Source organism: Helianthus annuus, chromosome 13, assembly GCF_002127325.2.
Source record: "Helianthus annuus cultivar XRQ/B chromosome 13, HanXRQr2.0-SUNRISE, whole genome shotgun sequence".
NCBI lineage: Eukaryota > Viridiplantae > Streptophyta > Magnoliopsida > Asterales > Asteraceae > Helianthus > Helianthus annuus.
Window position 1 is genome coordinate 150,523,472 of NC_035445.2, and position 22,611 is coordinate 150,546,082.

At 34.4% G+C, this 22,611-nt stretch overlaps 1 protein-coding gene and 2 long non-coding RNA genes across 6 annotated transcripts; 1 reads left to right on the plus strand and 2 right to left on the minus strand.

Moving 5' to 3' along the window:
- Positions 1–1,084: 1,084 nt before the first annotated feature.
- Positions 1,085–2,879, plus strand: LOC110899795 (protein LURP-one-related 15). 2 transcript variants are annotated; one of them, XM_022146685.2, is made up of 3 exons: positions 1,085–1,501; positions 1,604–1,834; positions 2,428–2,879. In XM_022146685.2, exons 1-3 carry the CDS (start codon positions 1,280–1,282, stop codon positions 2,617–2,619), a joined length of 645 nt encoding a protein of 214 aa, XP_022002377.1. In that variant the 5' UTR covers positions 1,085–1,279; the 3' UTR covers positions 2,620–2,879. The 2 variants fall into 2 exon arrangements, with proteins under 2 accessions (XP_022002377.1, XP_022002378.1); XM_022146686.2 differs by lacking the exon at positions 1,604–1,834 and having other exon boundaries at positions 1,093–1,501; positions 2,428–2,837.
- A 15,857-nt stretch (positions 2,880–18,736) lies between these two features.
- On the minus strand, positions 18,737–20,436 carry LOC118485492. Its single transcript, XR_004876337.1, has 3 exons — positions 20,407–20,436; positions 19,976–20,111; positions 18,737–19,163 (listed from the first exon to the last, which is right to left on the minus strand). It is a non-coding gene; the product is annotated as an uncharacterized LOC118485492 (long non-coding RNA).
- A 438-nt stretch (positions 20,437–20,874) lies between these two features.
- On the minus strand, positions 20,875–22,611 carry LOC118485491. 3 transcript variants are annotated; one of them, XR_004876334.1, is made up of 6 exons: positions 22,584–22,611; positions 22,267–22,520; positions 21,714–21,930; positions 21,537–21,594; positions 21,146–21,315; positions 20,875–20,990 (listed from the first exon to the last, which is right to left on the minus strand). It is a non-coding gene; the product is annotated as an uncharacterized LOC118485491 (long non-coding RNA). The 3 variants fall into 3 exon arrangements; XR_004876335.1 differs by lacking the exon at positions 22,584–22,611 and having other exon boundaries at positions 22,231–22,323; XR_004876336.1 differs by lacking the exons at positions 22,267–22,520; positions 22,584–22,611 and adding an exon at positions 22,029–22,068.

Consider the following 22,611-nt stretch of genomic DNA (forward strand, 5'->3'; position numbering starts at 1 on the left):
GTTGTTCAGAAAGACAAGATTTCAGAATATATGATAGGTTATAACTAGGTGGAGGAACTTTCTTATTGATCAAAGTCCAGTTATGTTGTATAATGTTTGTTGTAATATCGAATGTAATAGTGGATTGTGGAAAGATTATAATTGGGGTACTTGGCTTAGCGGTTTTTGGGCTAAGTGTAGGTACATGAACTTTATTTCTTTTGGGTCCGGGTTTGAATGGATTAAACTGTAATATTGGATTGTATAATATAAAGGCTGAACACGATTTAAAGAAACTTTAGCTTTAGAATAAGTAATGGAACGTTTATTTCATTTCCGAGTTCTATGTAAACACCAATAAATAATATAATTTATTTTGAGACCACCCGTGTAACACACAGGTACTTATACTAGTAATAGGATAAATAAAATTTACGGAAATTGTACCAACCAGAAACCCCCACCACTTTGTTCTTTGCTCGATCGCAAAATTGACCCAACCAAATCTACCCACCCTAACACTCAAAATAATCCCAACCCCCCCCCCCCCCCCAAACACCTAAATTGATCTAAAATTCATCTTTAATGACCGCCCCTTAATATCGATTCCTTTGGCCTGAGGTTGCACCTTGGTCAAATGGTAAGGGATTGAAGAGAAAGATCGCGTTGGATTTTTTTTAATTATAAAGGGTATATTGGCCATTTACTTGGTTACATACGAGTGAACTATAGGTGCCATCAAGACGAAAAATCCAATATACATAAACCTTGGGGACTACATGTGTAATAAAAATGTCAGTATGAAGATGAACCATGTATTTAAACAAGTTGCATGCATAGTACTACTTCTGGTCCACTTACATTAAGAGGTAGTGGTGGTTATCAGTTATCACTCACCACCAATTTATCACTCACAACTTCCAATCGAGTTCCGCCACGTCATCGAGCTTTATTCCATCACTCACAACATTTTTTAGTGGAAATGCCGATCACTCACAACAACCCTCAAAACCCAACAAAGCAATTAAATAAAACATGAAACAAGACCCAAATATAACGCGTCAAAAACTTAACGCGTTGAAGTTTTCAACGAGTGATGAATTGTGGTGGCAGTGGTGTTTTGAACAACTCCACGCGTGATAAATATATATCACTGACAAATTCTTCAGCACCCCGGGTGGCCTTATATAACCAAACCCCAATAATGTCAATAAGTGGTCCACAAAGTTATCTTTGTATAATAAGCCCTTCTACAACCCATATGTAATTCTCTTAGACCAAACACTCGGTGCACATTGTGATGATGGCTCAACCAAGCCATGATGCACATGTAATCGGCCCTCAATTCGTTGTGCCATATCAAATTAATGTTGTAGTAAACAGATGTCCTACTGGATATCTTGAGATCACAGACATCCAGAACAATATCATGTTCACAATAAGATCGTGTAACACACCTCTCCATTGTCAGCGGTTGATGCGCGATGGGCGTGGAACACCAATTGCTATGCTTCGGGCAAAGGTGATTTAATATCCTACATTTGAAATCTTAATTATGTTCGTTAGTTTGTTTAGTCGCTTTGCTACTAAATTTTATGTCCACATGAATATATTTTATTTCCAGAACCGGACTGCCCATGATCGATGGAACATATTTAGGGGTCAAAGTAACGTTGATTCAGATATGATATTTACCGCTGCCAAAAATAACATGATCCAGAATCAAACCTATGTAAACGTGTTCTTGGGGAATAAAACGAGTCACAATGTTTCTTGTGATTTCCATATCGAAGGGAGCTGGTCGAAAAGAAACTGCGCTTTTTTTAGCGGAAATACTTCAACAATCATAGCCCAAGTAGTTTCAAGACTCTTTACTTGCTTCCTATTAAGTGATCATATATATCTATTAATTCATCACATCTCGTTGAATAGTAACATACTTTTGTGTTTTGTGGTTTTGTATGTGTGTGTGTTTTTTCCTTTTTAACTTTAAGGTTTTCTTTTCATTTTTGTTTAAAGAAGTTTATTTTTATTTTTCTATTAACTTGTCATAAAAAGTTAAACAAGATTAGTTTTTTAATTAGTTTTTGGTTTACGTCTTTTTTCTGAATTTGATCATCTTGGTCTGTTTGCTACTTGCACTGAAAAGTACCTAATTTGTGACAGCCAAATTTGTAGCAAATTTGTAGGAAATTGGTCTTACCTACAAATTTGCTACAAAAAAATCCATGCAAAATAAACTTGTCGATTATCAGGTTAGCTACAAAATTATGACATTTGGTCCCTTAGTTTTTTTTCATTCGGTTGCTATTTAGCATGGTTTTATGCTCCCGCCCCACAACACAGGGGGCTTAAGACTAGTTTTAATTACATGTAGAAAGCTGACAAACCATTTGGCCAGTTAATGCTAAATTGAAGCTAATCAGTATATATGACATGCTCTTGTAGATGCGTCTAGCGCAACCACCGGAGAGATTTATGGTGACAATTAGTCCTAATGTGGATTATGCATTTGTGGTTGCACTTATTGGCACTATTGATGCTATGAAAAGTTCTGGTTCAATCAAAGCTGCTGCCCATGTTGCTGTCGGAATTGCTACTGGTGCGGTTCGATACATTAGTGGAGTTGGGCCTCCCTAGGTGTATTGTAACATACTTGATCCTTATGTAAATTAAATTCACAATGTACATCAACCCGTACTTTGCTGCAAGTGGTCTCATGACTAGCAAAGCTATAGATTGTAGATTCTCGTTCGACGACACAACATGATTTCATTTAAACAAATACACATGTAACTGAAAGAAATATGAAAGCCATATGCTACATAACGATTTTCAGAAAACATCTTTGTAAAATACACCAATGACTTTCAGTAGTAGTGAAGTGATATAGGTACAAATCACTATGTTTCAACTTTCTATATATATATATATATATATATATATATATATATATATATTAAAATTCTTTATCATCAAATATTTTGTTTCCATCCCATAGCATATAATTGGTGTATAGGGTTCATAACTATTCAACTTCCTACCAAACACGTCTTGAATTTAAAGTGACCCTACGTTTTACATCACGATGTGACAGTACTTCACCACTATATGTGACAATCTATGCTCCACGACATCTATAACATTTTAAGGTTTAACTTCATTTTATCACTACAAGAAAGGGACACCTTTAGCGGCGACAGGTGTCGCCGGTATTGGTCCAATTTGTCGCCGCTATTGACCTTTACCGGCGACCTGTCGTTGCTAAAGGGTCGTCGGTATTGTTGGCCGCTATTGGCCACCTGTCGTCGCTAAAGGTTGGCGTCGCCGGTATTGCTTTTGAACCTTTGTCGTCGCTAAAAGGTCGCCGGTATTGGTCTTGGTTGCTAAAGAGTATATGTCAATAGCGCCGACACATGTCGCCGCTAAAAGTCTTTTTTTTTTTAATACAGCTGCTGTATTTACAGCACCCAGCCATTTTTTCGGCCGAAAAAACAGAACCTGCCTATTTCAAAGAACGCAAACATACGCCACGAACATATACTAAAGGTAATATAATTAAAACAACACAAACATACGTAAACTACGTTTAAGTCGTACATTATAATCCTACAGCGTTTAATTAAATCAAAATCATACATTAAAACAAGTCAATCTTCCTCGGATTCTCTATCGTATAAGTCGTCAGAATCGTAGTCATTTGACTTTCCTTTTCCTTTCCCTTGTGAAGCAAGATAGTTATTAAGTTGGCTCAAAAATGACGGAGTTTGGAACAAGCTGTTAACAAAATCCTACAATAATAGATATCAACACGTATATTAGCATATTAATTAACGCTACCAACATATATTTAACAAGAAACATGCGTTCGTTTGTCATTTTATAAATTGCGTAGTTTACCTCGGAAAAGGGTTCTTGCGTCCGAGCTTGCGAAGACGACATGTTCGAGGACATGTTCGAGGACGTGTTGGAAGAAGGTTTAGGCCCCATCCCGCGGTACCATCCCTGCCGCTCTTCCAACGCTTCTTGATACGGGGCAATTGGAGGACCATCGCCGCTCCATTCATCTGTGGCTTGTTGTATGTCCCGCTGTATTTTACGAAGATGATGATTAAATATATATGTCTATATATATATATATATATATGTTATAGAAAATAATACTTAAAAGAAATACTTAGGTAATTTTGTTCAGCAACCGGATCAACCCAATTCCCTTGATTGTCCGTGTGGGTTTTAGCATACGTAGGTACCCAATCCAAATTCTGTTTAACATTACACTTAGATTAGACATTAAATAAACAAAAGCTTACACACACGCACACATACATAAAACATTACATTTTTATAGGCGGTGCTACCATACGAAGATGTCCCCCCATGGTATGGGAATTGTTGTTTCTCGCGTACTTGTCTGTTGGCCTTGCTTTTTTTAATATATTTTTCTTGCCGGAAACCTTCGATGGTTCTCAACCAGTTTTCATAGGGCATATCCACGGGATGGTATGCCCTTGCCCTCTCAAGATCATCGTAACCTCCCTGGCTATCAAATAATTGTCTAGCTTCATACTTGCGGTCAGAGTACCGCTTCATAAGCACAGTCCTCATACCACCCTTCAAGTTTTTCGCCTCATAATCACGTTCCACTTCATCAAGATTGAAATTTTCCTACAAATTAAATAAAAAAGTTAAAATATCATATATAAATTAGATTTGCATGTGCTATAAAATTTTATGCATATAACTTATTTACCCGTAAGTGGTTCATGACGGCATCCTTGTAATGTTGTTCAACATTATCCCATCCAATTTTATCAAACGGGACGGTCCGCCACATATACATGTCGGCCTCCCTTGAAAACATGTCTCTTGATTTACCAACAGGGGTAAACGTGACCTGTTGATCAAACGTAAGCGACACAGCCCCCCCCCCCCCCCCCCCGCTTTTACTAGACACCGTAGTTTCTCGTTTTTAGGTTTTCCCCTAACCTTCTTTGGGGGAACCGCTGCAATTAAAACAAAAATAATTAGTAACAACATTTATAATATATAAAATATAAGGACTACAAAATAATTTAGTAAAAGACTTACCGTCTGTCTCGTGTGTGCCAAGAATCCCACCAGGAGGAAGCGGTGGATCACCAGCGCCGTCACCCCCATGTCCCCAGGGGGCCACATCCGCCATCAAATAAGCGAATATCAGCAATACCGAAAACATAATCCCTATAAAGTTACAAATGTTACAGCATGTGTATCTAATAGAAATTAATGGAAAGTACAACAAGTGTAACTCAAATTCAAATAAATATTTCAAACAAGTGTTTATCAATTACAAATCAATATAAATTACAATAACTTTTCTTTTAGTCGGACTCCACATAATCGAGATCATCCTCATCACAATCAGCCTCGACCTCATCACAATCAGTCTCGACCTCAAACACTTCATCGACGGTAGCCGTTGGGGGATCAACTTCAATTGAAGGCTCACCCGCAGTAACATGAGAAGATCCAATTTGAAAGTATTGGGTTAAGTCAATGACAAGTGGACAGTCAGATGAAGAGTTGTTGTCGACAACGTCATTATCTTCTAAGCCTTTGTCAACATTTTGAACCTTATTGACGCGGTCATCATCACTTAATGGCCGATCCCAAATTCTTCGATGATTAACATTTTCGACTACCCACCTATGTTTGTTTTTTTGGTTTCGAGACGTTTCTTGGATGAAGAACACTTGTTTGGCTTGCGAAGCAAATATGAGTTGATCGTCTTTGTCCCATTCATGTTCAGTGCTTATACTGGTGATATTATTGTCATGGTTTACACCCCTTCGAGTATCAAACCACTTGCACCGAAATAGGACAGTGGAATAATTATTTGTATAACGCAACTCAATAATTTCTTCTAATTGGCCATAAAATTTCACACCGTTCTCTCCAACCACTTCCACCCCAGAGTTTTGCGTTGCGCATTTTGCATCACGTTCAAGTGTCTTAAACCTAACATCGTTGACTATGCAAGCAGTGTAAGTGTAAGCAGTCATTTTCGCACAAATTGAAAGAGCATACAACTCCGGGTGGAATTCTGGAGAATTTTGTCTTTTCATCGAATGGACCTAACAAATATAGAGTAATAATGTTTGTTATATGTGTATTACCTAGCAAGTGTAGAGTAATGAGTGTTATATATGTATTATACCTTATGGAGAAACCATCCCGGAAATTTGGTTTTAAGATCATCTTGGGGATGTGTATGTTTGAATTTACTACATTGATGACAAATATAAGAAAGGAATGAAAAATACCAATTAACAGATTATGAAAAGTTAAAGACAGAAGCACTCACTTCATGTACTCCCTAACTTCTGCGCAGTTTTCGAGGACAAACCATTCCATCTTGCTTTTTTTATGAATGATAGATATTTGTCCTTTATTGCGCCAACAGGACGACATTTGGACTCAAACACCCATAACTTTCTTTTTTCAATAACGACATCATCGTTTCTATCTGGGCGATTGAACTTAGTCTGAACATCTTTAAGGTACATTGAACAAAATGTTAGAGCTTCTTCAAACACATAACCTTCAGCTATACAACTTTCAGGCCTTGCCGGGTTTTTGACATAGTTCTTTAGTTTTTTCATTTACCTTTCAAATGGATACATCCATCTAAAAGCTACTGGACCTCCCGCAATCGCTTCATCAGGTAAATGCACAAGTAAATGAACCATAATGTCAAAAAACGCAGGTGGATAGATCATCTCTAACTTGCATAAGATGGTAACAATGTCATCCTTTGATTTCTTCATATCATCCACCGATAGTGTTCTAGAGCAAAGTTGCTTAAAGAACATACAAAGGTCTACTATTGGTGTAGATGTATCTTTAGTCAAAAGCCCTCTAACCCCAATCGGTATCAAACGTTGCATGAGGATATGACAGTCATGAGATTTCAACCCGGTAATGTTAGCATTGTTTTCTGTCACCCTCTTACTGATATTAAATCCAAACCCATCTGGTAATTTAACATTTTTATAAACTGACAAAAAAGTTTTCAATCATCGGACTTGAATGAGTACTTTGGGTGGGGACTTAAGAACTTGCCACCCGATTGTTTCAGCCATTGTGTCGGCCGAATGTTTAGTTTTTCCAAGTCGGACCGCGCATTTGGCGTGTCTTTGCTCTTATTGTTCATTAGAAGAGTACCGAGCAAGCTGTCGCACACATTTTTCTCTATATGCATTACATCTAAGTTATGTTTCAGCTGCAGAGAAGACCAATACTTAAGGTCAAAAAAATATGCTTCTTTTGGACCAGTTCAACTCGAAATCTGACCGGGTTATTCTCCCACCTCCAAAATCTGGATGCTTGCCTGGTAGACGATTAATTAAACGACCGAGTTGAGCTTCTATGTCAGCTGGGCTAAACTGTCTCGGAGGGTCTCGTGTCTCGGGTCTCCCGTTAAAGTCAAGACTTGTTCTCCAAGGATGGTTGGCATCTAAGAACCGGCGATGACCAACATAAGCACATTTACCAGTTACACGTATTGAAGGAGTGTCTTGGTTACAAGTTGGGCATGCCATGTAGCCTTGTCCGCTCCAACCTGATAGACTACTACGGGCTGGAAAGTCATTTATGGTCCATAACAACGCTGCCTTCATTGTGAAGTATGTGTTTGTTGCTGCGTCTTTAGTACGTACACCTGTCTGCCACAATTGCTTAAGCTCATCCACTAACGGTCTAAGGAAAACGTCCATGTGTTTCCCCGTTGATTTAGGGCCAGGAATCAACAAGGTCAACATGAATGTGGACTCTCGCATGCATAGCCAGGGAGGTGTCACATCTATTATCTCATATGCCAAACCAATCTTCTTAAATGTCTTCTTAGCTACATAATACGAAGGGGGAATCTTGTTGCCTTCTGGCATTGACTCTCGCAACAACGAGAGGAGTCGATCTACTGCTTCATTTTGCAAATGGTACGTATCCTTTATATTCAAAAACTTTGCTAAAAAGTCGATAGAAGAAAACTTGGTACAACCAGGATATAATTATGTTTCAACTTCCTTTACCAGGTCTTCAAAATCATCAACAACACCGCTTCTATCTCCATTCGAGTTCTCTTGGTTAAGGTATGTATCTTCTTCCATACGCTCCCCCCTAATGTCTTCAATAACGTTTACCATACCGTCTTGTGGCGCAACATCGTTTACTTCTGCAATTGGAGTCGTGTCCCTGTGATAGGTCCACTTCGTGTATTCCTTCCAAAAACTGTTAATTACCAAATGGTATTTCATTTCTGCCATAGTTTTTAAGCTGGAATTTTTACATTTGGTACACGGACATCTAACTTCATCGTGGTTTTTTATCACTTTTTCACACATCTCGATAAATGACTTGAGTCCTTGCTTGTAGTGAGGTGAATGACGTGGGGAATCAATCCAACTTTTATCGATAGGCATTATGCAACTGAAAGAAAAACTAATTTAGGATTAACAAGACAAGGGTAGGCTGTTAAACCCACTTTTTGAACACTTTATCACATATGTGAATGTATATTACATGATTGTTTGTTTCAGAAAAATTCGACAGCATTTCCTCTTAGCTCCCAAGTATATATGTAATGATATATATACCCGAGGAGCAAAGAGAAAATGATAACCGAATCCTTCTTAAACAAACAATCATGTAATACACATTCACATCCTAAATGAGATAAAGTATTCAAAAAGCAGTCCCAAGATAAATGGGGACAACCCGAAATTAATTTCTAAATCAATTTCGGGCGGGTATTTCTAAGCTCGTTATGTTTAAATGATTAATTCAAACACGGGCACAGTTTTTTAAGCTTGTTATGTTCTTAATGATTGTTTTAAATTTTGGGCGGAACGCTATGTTTTAGATGATGAATTCAATATCAGGCACAATTTTTAAGCTCGTAATGTTCTTCATAATGGTTTATATTTCGGGCGGGTATTTTCTTAGCTCCTTTTGTTTTAAATGATGATTTCAATTTTGGCGGGTATTTTTTATGTTCGTTATGTTTTAAATGATGATTTTAATATAAAGAGCGTATTTCCTAACTAAGGTAAAGGTTCCTGTAAAAAACCAAAAGTGTGAGAAGGATAAGAAAGAATCTACACCATTAGATCTTTGATCTAATGGTTTACATTGATAGGGACCAAATTGTATAATTTGTTTATCTTTTTGGACTGAATTGAAAATTCTAGGGGTAATAAAGTCTTTATATCCATTCAAAAATAGAAACTGTAAATCAAAATCCCTACAATATATCTCTCTCTCTCTCTTTCTTCAGATGATCTCCGTCGATCTCCTCCGTCCTGCATCATCCTACCGTCGGAACAATCAATTGATCTGATACAGCGATCAATGTGAAGATGAATTCTAGAGAGAGAAACCACAAGTCAATGAAGACGAATCTGCATCATCCTACCGGAACCAAACCCTAGCATTGAAATCGAGATTTTGAACCAATTTTGGATTAGGTTTTTGAGAATTTGAGATTGAAATTGATTGAACTTTATCAATCATTTCATCATCCGTCTTGATCATTGATTAATTATCGCACGACTAGATGATCTCTCTCTCTACACGACAGCAGCGGCGGAACGGCAGTGGTGGTGCCGGAAGTGGAGAAGATGATACAGAGGTGTTTTTATCTTTTTGTGAATGGTGTTTTTTTTCTTTTTTTTTCTGAATGGAGTTATTATCTTTTATGAATGGTGTTATTTTTTACTGAATGATGTTATATTTTACTGAATGGTGTTATTTTTTTACTGAATTGTGTTATTTTTTTCTGAATGGTGTTATTTTCTTTTTCTGAATGGTGTTATATTCTTTTTCTGAATGGTGTTATATTCTTGTACTGAATGGTGTTATATTATTTACTGAATGGTGTTATTTTGTTTACTGAATGATGTTATTTTTTGTTTACTAGATGGTGTTTTTTGTTTCTAAATGGTGTTATCTTGTTTCTGAATGGTGTTATTTTTTGTTTACTGAATGGTGTTATATCTTGTACTGAATGATGTTATTTTGTGTACTGAATGGTGTTATATTTTTTGTTTACTGAATGTGTTATATTTTTTTGTAAAAACACCATGAATTGAACTATGAATTTTTTTAAAACACCATGTCATGAACATGCTCTGATTCTGTGAATGATGCAAAAAAAAAAAAAATTAAAATGAATGATGTTATGGACGGTTATAATTCCTTAAATCAAGGATTTTCTCTCTCCAAATCCTTAAATCAAGGATTACCATATTTGAATTTGTTAATGCATTTACAATCATACCCTTTTCAATTAATTTAGATCTAATGGTTGAGATTCTTTCTTACCTTTCTCACACTTTTGGTCTTTTTTACAATAACTCCACCCTAGAAATACATTAATAAAGTTGACTTGTGGGTGTATTTAACACAACCCTTTTTATATTGGTTCTCAATTTATTCATGTATTATTAAGCTAAAAAGTCATATATGAAATCTAATGCTAACCTGGTATGACTATAACTACATTTGAAGAACAATGAATAGATTTGACAAGCATATCTACACATCGCTTAAACTTCTACATACATAAAATTACATTGAGTGTTTGTATTGACAAACATATGGCTCCATCTATTCACACACATTATCTTATATACGCCATGTATAGTTATATATCTGGTCTAAGGGTGAAGGGGGCACCCCCCTAATTAGGTGAGGGAAAACTTTTTTTAACCCAATCATACGTTGCCATGTCATTTCCTCTCTATAACTTCCCTCTTGTCCAAAAACGTACGGGGTGCACCCCTCTTAGGGGAATTGTTTTTTTATTTAAAAAAAAAGAAAGAAAACTTTTCATTGGTTAAACAGTGCCCTCTCTCCTCCCTCTCTCCTTCCTTTCTTCGGTGACTTCCCACCGATTTGGGCCCCCAAATTGTGTCACCGCCTGGATGGCGGCACCACCACCGAGCGGCAACAACGGTCCCCGCAAGGGGTTACCGATTGTGCCCCGCTCACCCTAACAAAAAAAATTAAACAAAATTTTGTAAAAAACAAAAAATTGAACTGCAAGCAAAAAATTAGTTACTGTGTATTAATAACCAATTGAAGTACTTCAAACAAAAAATTGATGTGTATTCATGATATACTATGAGATTCCGTAATGAATAAAATATACAAACAACATGATTATTTTTTATTCGATGGTATCACGTCAGTGTAATTAAGTTTCATATTATTGCAACTGTGTAAATGATAAGGATTATAACGGTTTTTAATTTTTTTAGATGCAAATTTGGATCTAAAACTAATTTTCAATAGGAGATATAATCATGGGATTATATCAATTACAAAAGGTTAAACAAATACGAATTCAGTAAGTATAAAATTCTTGATAAATACACATTCAGTTTGTATCAAATTTTGATATATACAAATTCAATTTGTATCGAATTTTTTATAAGCATGGTTTATATAATTTAATTATATGTCGAATTGTTTAGCAACATAAAGTAGGTATAAATTAAAAAAAAATACAAAATAAAAGGTTTGATTGTATATATTTGAAAACTTTAAGGGGGAGTATAACCAGTAAAATAGATAGAAAGGAAGCTACATTTAACAACACCCTTTATAGAAACTTGTTCCAATTAATTTGGTTTATGAAAAGTTGAAATAATAATGAAAAGTTGACTGAAATATGGTTGACTTGTGGGTAAAAATAAAAAAAAATTGACTTGTGGGTGTATTTAACAATACCCTAATGAAAACTCGACTACAAACTCGGACAACGACCACATCGCCACACCGTGAGTTCATCAATATACCACTGTTAGTCTGTTACATCGCTTTCTAGGTGTACCTTAACTAGTCACCATCCATTCATCACCAATATCATCACCTAGAACCACGTTTGAAGTTTGTTGGTGTGTTTCGTTGAGATAGAAAGAAGAACCATTGGTGACTTGTTTGATTCAAATATTTGAGGGTTTGTGTGTTGAGGATTTGTTGGTTTCTATTTGACGTTGTAAATCAAAGGATGATTCTAGTATACTCACATGCTATGATGAAATGTTGTGGATACGTTGATCGTGGGGGTATGTCATGAAATGGGACACACGGGTATATCACGAAGTTGAAAAATTGAAAATTGGGTGTTAAAGTTTAAGTTGACAAATATATTGGCAATCACTTAGACCAGTCTGAATAAGTTCACGCTGAAAAATGTTCCTTGATCTGCCTGAGAACGATTTTGATCCCATTGCAAATATGATTGTATGTTATAGTAGGTATGTTTATGTCTTGAGTTGTTTGTTTGTTTTTAGTTCTTGAAAATTATAAAAATTCAAAAAATAGAAAATTCAAAAAGCAATAAATTCAAAAAAAAAAATAAAAAAAATAGTGTCTTGTTTTTTTTTAATTTTTATTGTTATTATAACTAAACTTTTTTTATTATACTTATTAGATATTTATTATTATTATTATTAACCTTAAATAATTAATCAAACGTCACTTTCAAAAATTCTAAAGGGAATGACACACAACAATTCATATGTGAGTTAACTTCCTATTTGTGTACCGAAGAACGCAAAGCTAATGTTGCTTATTACAGATATCACAACTCTGAACTGCTTTAATATTTCAAAGATCTTAGAATAGAAAACTTTACCTTTTAACATAATAATAACAGTTAATTATATGGTTAGTCTTGTGGTTTAAGGAAAGTTTTAAGGTTGGGTACTAAAAGTTTAAGTAATCTAAGACATTAACTTTTAATTTTGTAATATCCTAGGGTATTAAGGCTAACATCAGTTAAAAACTAACTGAGAACTGAGGTTAATTGCATCATTTCACATCTTAGTATCTAACTTTGTTACTTTTGAGAAATCATGAGAACTTATTGTGTAATTAACTCTTAATGTATAAAACATACAATTTCTTTTTTCCTTTATTATATAACTACACTTTCTTAGTTATTTAACTCAATAATTTTTGCAATATTAAGTTCGGCTCGGTTTCATATAACGAAATATAGATAAATAATACACCATGAGTTTGACTCAGTTTCACATAAGGACGTAGATAAAATCTTTTAAATATATAACTTTTCACCCAACGAAACGTAGATAAAAAAAATACAACATAAGTTCGGGTGGTTTTACATAACGAAAGGTAGATAGAAAAATACGACATGAGTTTAGCTTGGTTTCACACAACGAAACACAAATATTAAAATCATCATGACGTAATCGTAGATAAGAAAATATGTGGTGACATATATAAAATATTTTAGAATATATAACTTTTCACACAATGAAACGTATATAAATAATATGTTGAGAGTTCGGCTTAATTTCACACAATGAAACGTAGATAAAAAGTACGTCGTGAGTTCGGTTCGGTTTTACACGTCGAAGAGTAGATAAAAATACGTCATGAAGATGGATGGGCTTACACAACAAAACATAGATAAAAACCACGTCGTTACTTATATTAAAAGAAAACAAAAAATGTGTTTTAAATGATAAAAGTAATTTCATGCTAAATCCATTTGGTTTCTCAAAAGTAACAAGATTAAGTATTAAGATGTGAAATGATGAAATTACCTTTTTTTTCTTAGTTAGTTATAATTGGGGTTAGCCTTAGTACCCTAGGGTGTTACAAAACCAAAAATTAATACCCAAGATTGCTACTTTAAAACTCTTATTACCCAACCTTGTTACATTCCACAAACCACAAGGACCAACCATGTAATTAACTCTTTTTTAAAGGTGTGAATTATTCGTGAATGTCGGGAGGTCTAGCATAAGTTGTCTTAACCGGGCGTGCGCTAGAGAGCCCCTTCGCAAAATAGATCCCTAATTTAAACCCCTCAATGAGAAAGCCTTATCACTCAGACTTGAACTTGAGACTTTGAGGGGAAAACTCACCCGAACCCACCATAGGTAAAACTTAAATAGCTGTGGCCACCACTAGAGCACTAGTGATGGTTATGTAACTAACTCTAATAATAAAATGTTATATGAAAAGATTGAAGCACAAAAGAAGGATATCTTGCAATTCAAAAAAGATATCAGTATTTTGCATTATAGGCTAGGAGTTGGCCAGAAAGTCCAAATTTCCTAAAAAGTGTAAAAAGTCATAAAACACACCAAAAACCCATAAATAATATGATGAAGATTACTAAAACATCATGTATGTAGGTTTTATGTTGTATTTTAGATGTTAAGGCTCTAATTATGGAATGACAAATATTATTGTGTTTTATGTTGTTTAGCATTTTGTGTTTTATATTCATAGTTATACGATGGTGCGTTTGAAGTTTTTATGGACTATTAGAGTTTGAATATGGTGTTTTAGTAATATTCATTCTATTATTTGTGAGTTTTAGGTGTGTTTTATGCCTGAAATTATTGTGTTTTATGACTTTTTACACTTTTTAGGAAACTTGGACTTTCTAGCCGAACCTCACCCTTATAAATCGTGTGATAAGAATTATATAGAACTTTATGATTTATATTTTTGTATATTAAACTTGTGTAATATACGGATTTACAACACCAATAAATTTAAAATAATAGTCAATCTAGATTTTTTTTTATATATATTTAAACTATTTAATACACGGGGTTATAATCTAGTTAGAATATACATGGATACTTGTGCAATACGTATTTGAAATCTTTTTATAGTAATAAACAAAAATCCTTTTTGGACACGTGTCATTCTCTGGTAATTTCTCACCTTTATTTTTATTTATCTCTTTTATTTTCATAATTTGAAATTAATTTTTTTTTAACTCTAAAGTTTCAATTTTTGGCAATTTAAGTCTAATGTTTCAGTCTTTGGTATTTTAACCCTTTGATTAATTTGATTTTTCATTTCCAATTCAAAAGTTTTCATCTTTTGCAATTTAACCCCTTTAATTTTTTTACTTTCAACCCAAAGCTTTTCATCTTTTGCAATTTAATCTCAACACTTTTTTTACTTTCAACTTTAGTCTCTTATATATTTTTCATCTTTCATAAGTTCTCCGTTTAATGTGTTGTTCTAAATTTCCGAGTTAACACGTCGCAACGCGCGTGTCAGGTTCAACGTTTTTTCATCTATTTTTTTCCTGTTTAACATGTCCGTCGCAGCGCGTCTATTTTTCACGTTTGATAGGTTTGTCGCAACGTGCGAGTCAGAGATCGACTTAGTTATTTTTCTCTCGGTTTTACACATAGGCTCGTGGTCATGTGAGACACATTTGTCTTTCATCTAACATGATATATAACTAATTAATCCCCGCCGTATTGCGGCGGGTGGTAATTCTAGTTTTGAATAAAAAACAATGTTTCCACACATGGGTTTTATCTAGAGATACTCTAGCCACAAAGAAAAACAATAAGTGGGCTCACTCAAGTGTTTGGGTCAGGCTGGGCTTCTCATGCGACACACTAATATTGTAATGATGCTGAAGCCCATATCGAATATTTGTTGTGATATGGTGTATATGTATATATCGTCCTCTTTAATTTGATTTGTTATTTTATTCATTTGACTAAATCATGAGAGCCACCAAAAACTATATTACCTGTTCAAACCATTTAAACAAATTAAACACAATTTCTATCAATTACAAATCCATACGTATAACTATTTTTTTTTGTAGTTCAACTAAATTTTCATGAACTCTCGTTTAATTTGTCTAAAAGAAATTTATAACCAATCAAAATAAGTAAAATTTATTTCACGTTTCCCTCACAATCTCAAGTTTATCAAAATACTACAATTTACCTCGTTATCTCTTAAAACCTTTAAAATCCAAATATGAACTAAATACGAGTAATAATTAATAAAAACAATCCTAAAGTTACTCAAAATTGTTGGAATATTTGTATAAAAACATGTATATTTTAGAGTATATCAGCGGTGGAGCGTTGGAGACAATCTTATGAATGGTTTACTTGATAAATACGTTAATAATAAAGTTTATTTGGTTATACATAGATGTGTTCCTCACATTAGGGATGCATGCGACTCGTGCCTCGGCTTTTGGGACCAAAAAGACTTGGAGCATCTCGCTTTTTAAAACCAAGATCACCATTCTACTAGTTATAGTAGATTCTTACACGTGTAGCTATCTAGCTATCGTATGTTTTCTTGACGTGGTTTTTATATGATGTTTTAGGTTATCCCAGATGGCATATTAGCTGACGGGCTGCAAGATCGAATGGGACTAATTTAGACATGAGATGCAACAGAAGTTTCTTGCATGTGAAAATCATCAAGATTTTAGCTACTCTAGTATAGACACGATAAGACATTGGATGATCACCGGACGAGGGAAGCTAAGATAAGTACTTTGCTAATGTTTGACAGACATTCGCATCGTGTAATTAGCTTCATCTTAGCAAACATTTGTTTTATGAATTTTTGTTTTGGTAGATCTGTCTGGTGATTATAATATACATATACAAGAAACTGAGAATGTTATAGAAATTGGAAATGGGAAGATGCTACATCTATACTTCCTTGATGTAGAAGCATGGGAGAAAAGCAATTCCACTTTGTTTATCACTTGTCATTTCATCATTTTGTTTTAGGGAAAACATTCCAACTTTTAGGATTACTTTCTTTTTCATTCATTGCATATCAATAATTAGTTTCATAATGCAATTTCTCATATTAAAACAAAATATCAACAATTATTTCATGGATTAGTATAACAAAGAATACATTCCAAAACATGGGATGATAATTTTTGAATCAAAATAATTTTATCACTTGTTGAACAAAGTTTTTTTGTTTAGATAGCCAAGTTGTTTTTTAGTATAATCTAAAAATAATGACTTTGTATGTTTATTGAATAATAATCAATTATACATGAACAAAGTCTTTGATTGATTCTTCATAACATATAACTTTTATCATAAGGAATGCATACTATATATATCATACATTGTATATAAATATTGATAAAATTATAAATTAATAGGAACTGTGTCTCTTACTAAAAAGAGTTTTAAATTTCAAATCGAGGTTGTTTATTAAAAGTGCTTTAATATAATCTTAAATTCGACTCAAACTTGTTTAACTCTAACTCGATTCAAGCTTTTAACGAGAGTATCAAGCGGCTTACAAGTTCCTCAACTTACTTATTTCTATTTTGTTTACAAGGCCCCATGCAACCATAATTGGGGACCAAGACCATGTGTTATAGCAATATGACTGATATTCATGTCTATTTGGCTTCTTCTTCAAAAGGCCATATACTGAAATTAGTGTCCCACAAACCTAGCCTTTTTCCCCACTCTCAAATCCTATCAACCATTAAAGAGACCGTTTTTATTATCGAAATTAGTATTCACGATTGTCGTGTTGTCACGTCGCCTTAAATTAATGTTGTCAAACTAAACGGACGGGTTCATGTCGATTATAACTTACAAACAGCTTACATAAAAATGGACATTTTTCTTTACTACTTTAGGTGACAATAACAAAGGCAAGTTGGTAAACCAGCCGGTATGTAGTGAAGGACCAAAGATAGTGCACATGTATGGCACATGATAAAAAAAATGAATAAAAGAAACACACAAACGGGAATACTCATTATATGTTTGTGGATTATATAATAAATCTTAAACGGTCATCCCCTTGCATTGTGGATCTTGACCCTTTTAAAATATAGCTTTGATTATTATACCCTCATTAATGGACATAGAATATCGTTATCTATATAAAAAAAACCTAACATGTTTTATCATTTAGACGAAAAAATCTCTTTACCTTATGTTGGTACATTAAAGTGCCTAACTTGTTAAAATACATGAACAGAGCTCTTAAGATAAAAAAATTACCTTACGTTTGTCCACACTTCCCTCCACCTGGTTAGTCGTGGCTTCAGCGTCGGATGTTGGACGATGGCGACGAGCCAAGCTTTTTAAAAGTTAGCCGTTATGTGTTAAAAAAATTAATTTAAATATTTTTAATAACATCAACACATATCTCACATATTTTTAACCCAATCTCAACTAAGAGATCACGTTACAACCATAGACTATGCAAACTATCATAAGCAGAGACCGAGAAGGTCAGTTTATATTTATATTTATTTTTATGTTATTATTTTTGGTATTGTTATTATGGCCGATTACCAAATCGACGAAACCAACGAAGAAGATGACACCTAGTTGTTTTTTATTGAATTTTATTTGATCTTTTTTTAGGTTTAGATTTTATTTAACATTTTTTAATGAAATGTAAGCTTTATCATTAAGTTTAGCATTTATTTTATTATTATATTTATTGCATATTGTTTAACAAAAATATAATAAGAAAAGGAAGACCATCCTCTACACCCTAGGCCCATCTTTAAGATGTAAGGATGACCTTATGATGATGTGGCAGCCTACGTGACGGATCATTCCCAAAGGACTAGCCTCACCCACAACCTTTAGTCTAAATTAAGTAATAGAATTTAATATGTTGCAATTTTAGATTAAGTAACTTGGATTTTAACATACCAAAATTAGTTGAGACATTTTCTTATGTAAAACTAGCTTAAGACCCCGTGTGTTATACGGGTGGCCTCAAAAAATATATATATTATTTAACGGTGTTTCATAAATCTTTTAATGAAAGATTTGTTTTGATATCTATACTATAATTTGAGACCAAAACTTACTTTAAAAACTTCTAGAAAAACAGTAGAGTTTGGCTATAGATCGATAAACGTTGATGCACAATGAGTTGTGTACTATATTATATTTACATTCACTATACGCCATTTTCACACCCTTTTCTCGGCGCATTGTTAGGCTTCTACGGTTACTCCACCGTTTGTAAGTCAAAGTCAATTCAGGTCAAAGTCAACGGTCAGCATGCTTTGCAAAGGTTATTAGTTGTGACATTAGAAGAACGCTGCTCTCGAATTGGACTTGTAGGCACACATAGCCTGCTCCTTTTGGGTTCGGAAATCCTCACATTAGATATTGCAACAGCAAGCGCATCGACTAAGCCTGAATCGTCTTGTTCTTCTGAATTATCATGGCTTAAACATCTAGATGTAGGGGATGAGTGGTTAATTACTGAATCACCATTAATAGTCAATTTTCTGGTCAACTCAAGTATAGATGTTCTAGTTGCTGTTGGTGAGGCAAATATTATACGCAGAACATCTTCATTGCCTACCAGATGCCAAGGCATATATATTAGATAAAGTACACTTAAACCTTTCTATCGTCATAGATTCATTACCACTTACATTCACCACAGAAAAAAATCAAAATTTAAACCAAAGGGTTGTTGACATCTGAAAAACGAAGGCCTAAAACTATCTTTATTTGACTAAATAAAGTCAAAGTCAGACTTGAAAGTCATAGATGTTGCATCATATAATGACATCTTAGTGAAGTTTTTTAAAAATAATAACTCAGGTTCAGATCATAGCTGTCAAAGGCACAAGGTGCTTAAAACGTGAGGACTCAATGGCATAAGCATTTCATTTTTGGGGTTTTAGACATGTTTTAGGCTTCTTTTGAGATAGTTTAGGCTGGTTCCAGGTCACTCGCCTTGCCCGAGGGCCTAGTCGCGCAGCCTAAGAGCCTTTAACTAATCTTTGTTTGGTTTTTCTTTTTCTCTGTTGTTGAGATTGTAGCAAAACAGTAGTTAGAGTTGATCAAAATTTAATAAAAAGCAAGTGACTAAAAATCAGGATAAATCAATTTGAGGCTTGGTTTCAAATCCAAGCCGAGCCGAGTCAACTCGGTTTGTAATTGAGCCGAGCCCGAGCTTGCCCTAGCTCAGCTCGGCTCGGCTCGGCTCATGAACAGCCCTACGTGAACCTGATAAAACAAATAAATGTAATAAAATATTGCAAAAGTTAAAAAAAATGCAAACATATTCCCTGAATATATGTTCCACTAAAGACTACTATTCGTTTTTCTTACTCGCAAAATGTGAATCAAGAAAGTTAAAAAAGTAAAGTATATAACCTTACTTGAGTGTGTGATGAGGAGAAAAAGAAAGCTTCAAAAATATCACATAATTCAGGTGTTTTATAATCCGCAATAGCTTCAGATGACATTCTAAGATCTTGCACTGTCAACCATGCCATGATATGAAAAATACTCATCCTGATACGTCAAGGTCAAAATCAAACAATGGTTATCCAAATGTGTCAGGTTAAAAAATTCCCCAATATCTACAGTTAAAGTAAGTTAATTTAAAATAAGTTAATATGCACCATTATACACACAAATCACTTGTTTTACCCAAACACTCACAACAGTTAATTGAGTTTATATTATAACTTATCTTCATAGCCTTTTAAAACTAATCAAATCATCATCTTCAACTTCAAGAGACAAATTTAATCATCTTCAACTAATTTTTCATACAGATCTTCAACTAAATTATATTCTTTCTTACCGAGTAAGGACTCCAATTTAGTAAAGGAACCATGCCAGATGAAAATATAAGACCATAAGCATCTGGTGAGTATAAACCATGTACTAATGGTGGCCTCGCAACCCTATAGCAGGCGGCTGATGTACCAAAAGCACCTGGCGCGTATGGACCAAGGAGCATGTTACCTGCCATGAAACTTACATCAAGTCATTAAGAATATCATCTAAAAACACAGCCAGTGGTTTAATCCACATTACTCACTAAATTATTAAATGAACCCACAAAACTAATTTTTACCAATTCGTATAACAAAAGACGATTTCAAAAAATAGAAATTTAGTCACTTTTTAAGAAAAAACCACCAAATATGTTAAAACTTCAAAAAATAAACAAAAATTAACCCATACCTTAATATATTACATTAAGGTATATTAATAATATACCTCCATCTTGTGGCTGGGTTGACTGCAAGAGACAGCTAGTGTCATCTACATCAAGTAGCACACAAAGGCCGTCTTCAATCATGATTCTAGCTGCGAGCAACTGTTCTCGTTCCAACGGTTTCTCAGATCTTTCGGTTCAGACATGCTATCATCCAAACTGTGCTGGAAAAGGTCGGGCCAAAGAACTCACACCATATATAGATGGTTGAGCTCTCGGTGACACGACCAAGATCACACGTCCCAACATCTCATAACTATTAACACAGTTAAATATATGAGTGTAAAATAACTAATTAGAAAATTATATTCTTTCCTACCGAGTAAGGACTCCAATTTGGTTAAGGAACCATGCCAAATGAAAATACTATAAGACCATAAGCATCTGGTGAGTATAAACCATGTACTAATGGTGGCCTCGCAACCCTATAGCTGGCGGCGGCTGATGGACCAAAAGCACCTGGCGCGTATGGACCAAGGAGCGTGTTACCTGCCACGAAACTTACATCAAGTCATTAAGAATATCATCTAAAAACGCAGCCAGTGGTTTAATCCACATTACTCACTAAATTATTAAATTAACCCACAAAACTAATTTTTACCAATTCGTATTACAAAAGACGATTTCAAAAACAGAAATTTAGTCACTTTTTAGGAAAAAAACACTATCTGGATCAGAACAGCCCATGTCAAATCCACTACAGATTGTACCAGGCATGTCAAATCCACACCCGTATGGCTACATAATGTCAAATGTCCACCTTAATAACTGACAAAAAACAAATGAAACCCCAATAACAACAACCTGATAACACAAATGGTGAAATAGCCAAAGAGTAACAAAATCAAACATTAGAAATAAGGTACCAGCAAGAAAAAAAGTATTACCTTCCTTTTGGTTTGGTTCCTTTTGCGGAACCAATAATATGAAGTATCCATAGCAAGAATATCTAGATCATATAGTGACGTCACAATTCAAGGAACGATTTCAACAATTTTGTATCTTCATAACACTGAACCGTGTAAAGCAATTCTAGCTCAGGGCCTCAGGATTTACACTCGTGCAGAATATGTTTAGTATTAGTAACTTTGCCCATGTTTTCACCTACATTCATAAAAACGCCAAATTAAAACCACCTCCAATAGATTTGTCCTCTAATATTTTTTTTCTAGACATTTTCATTTGTTGTTTGCATCACTCACCAACTTGCCTACTGTCCGGAATTTTCGCAGCCAGTGGTTTAATCCACATTACTCACTAAATTATTAAATGAACCCACAAAACTAATTTTTACCAATTCGTATTACAAAAGACGATTTCAAAAAACAGAAATTTAGTCACTTTTTAGGAAAAAACCACCAAATATGTTAAAACTTCAAAAAATAAACAAAAATTAACCCATACCTTAATATATTACATTAAGGTATATTAATAATATACCTCCATCTTGTGGCTGGGTTGACTGCAAGAGACAGTTAACGTCATCTACATCAAGTAGTACACAAAGGCCGTCTTCAATCATGATTCTAGCTGCGAGCAACTGTTCTCGTTCCAACGGTTTCTCAGATCTTTCGGTTCAGACATGCTATCATCCAAACTGTGCTGCAAAAGGTCGGGCCAAAGAATTCACACCATATATAGATGGTTGAGCTCTCGGTGACACGACCAAGATCACACGTCCCAGCATCTCATAACTATTAACACAGTTAAATATATGAGTGTAAAATAACTAATTAGAAAATTATATTCTTTCTTACCGAGTAAGGACTCCAATTTGTTTAAGGA

Coding starts and splice junctions, on each gene's coding strand:
- LOC110899795 (XM_022146685.2), top strand. CDS start 1,280: ATGATGGCTCAACCAAGCCATGATGCACATGTAATCGGCCCTCAATTC. Junction 1,502..1,603: donor TTGCTATGCTTCGGGCAAAG/GTGATTTAATAT, acceptor TTTTATTTCCAG/AACCGGACTGCCCATGATCG. Junction 1,835..2,427: donor CTTCAACAATCATAGCCCAA/GTAGTTTCAAGA, acceptor ATGCTCTTGTAG/ATGCGTCTAGCGCAACCACC.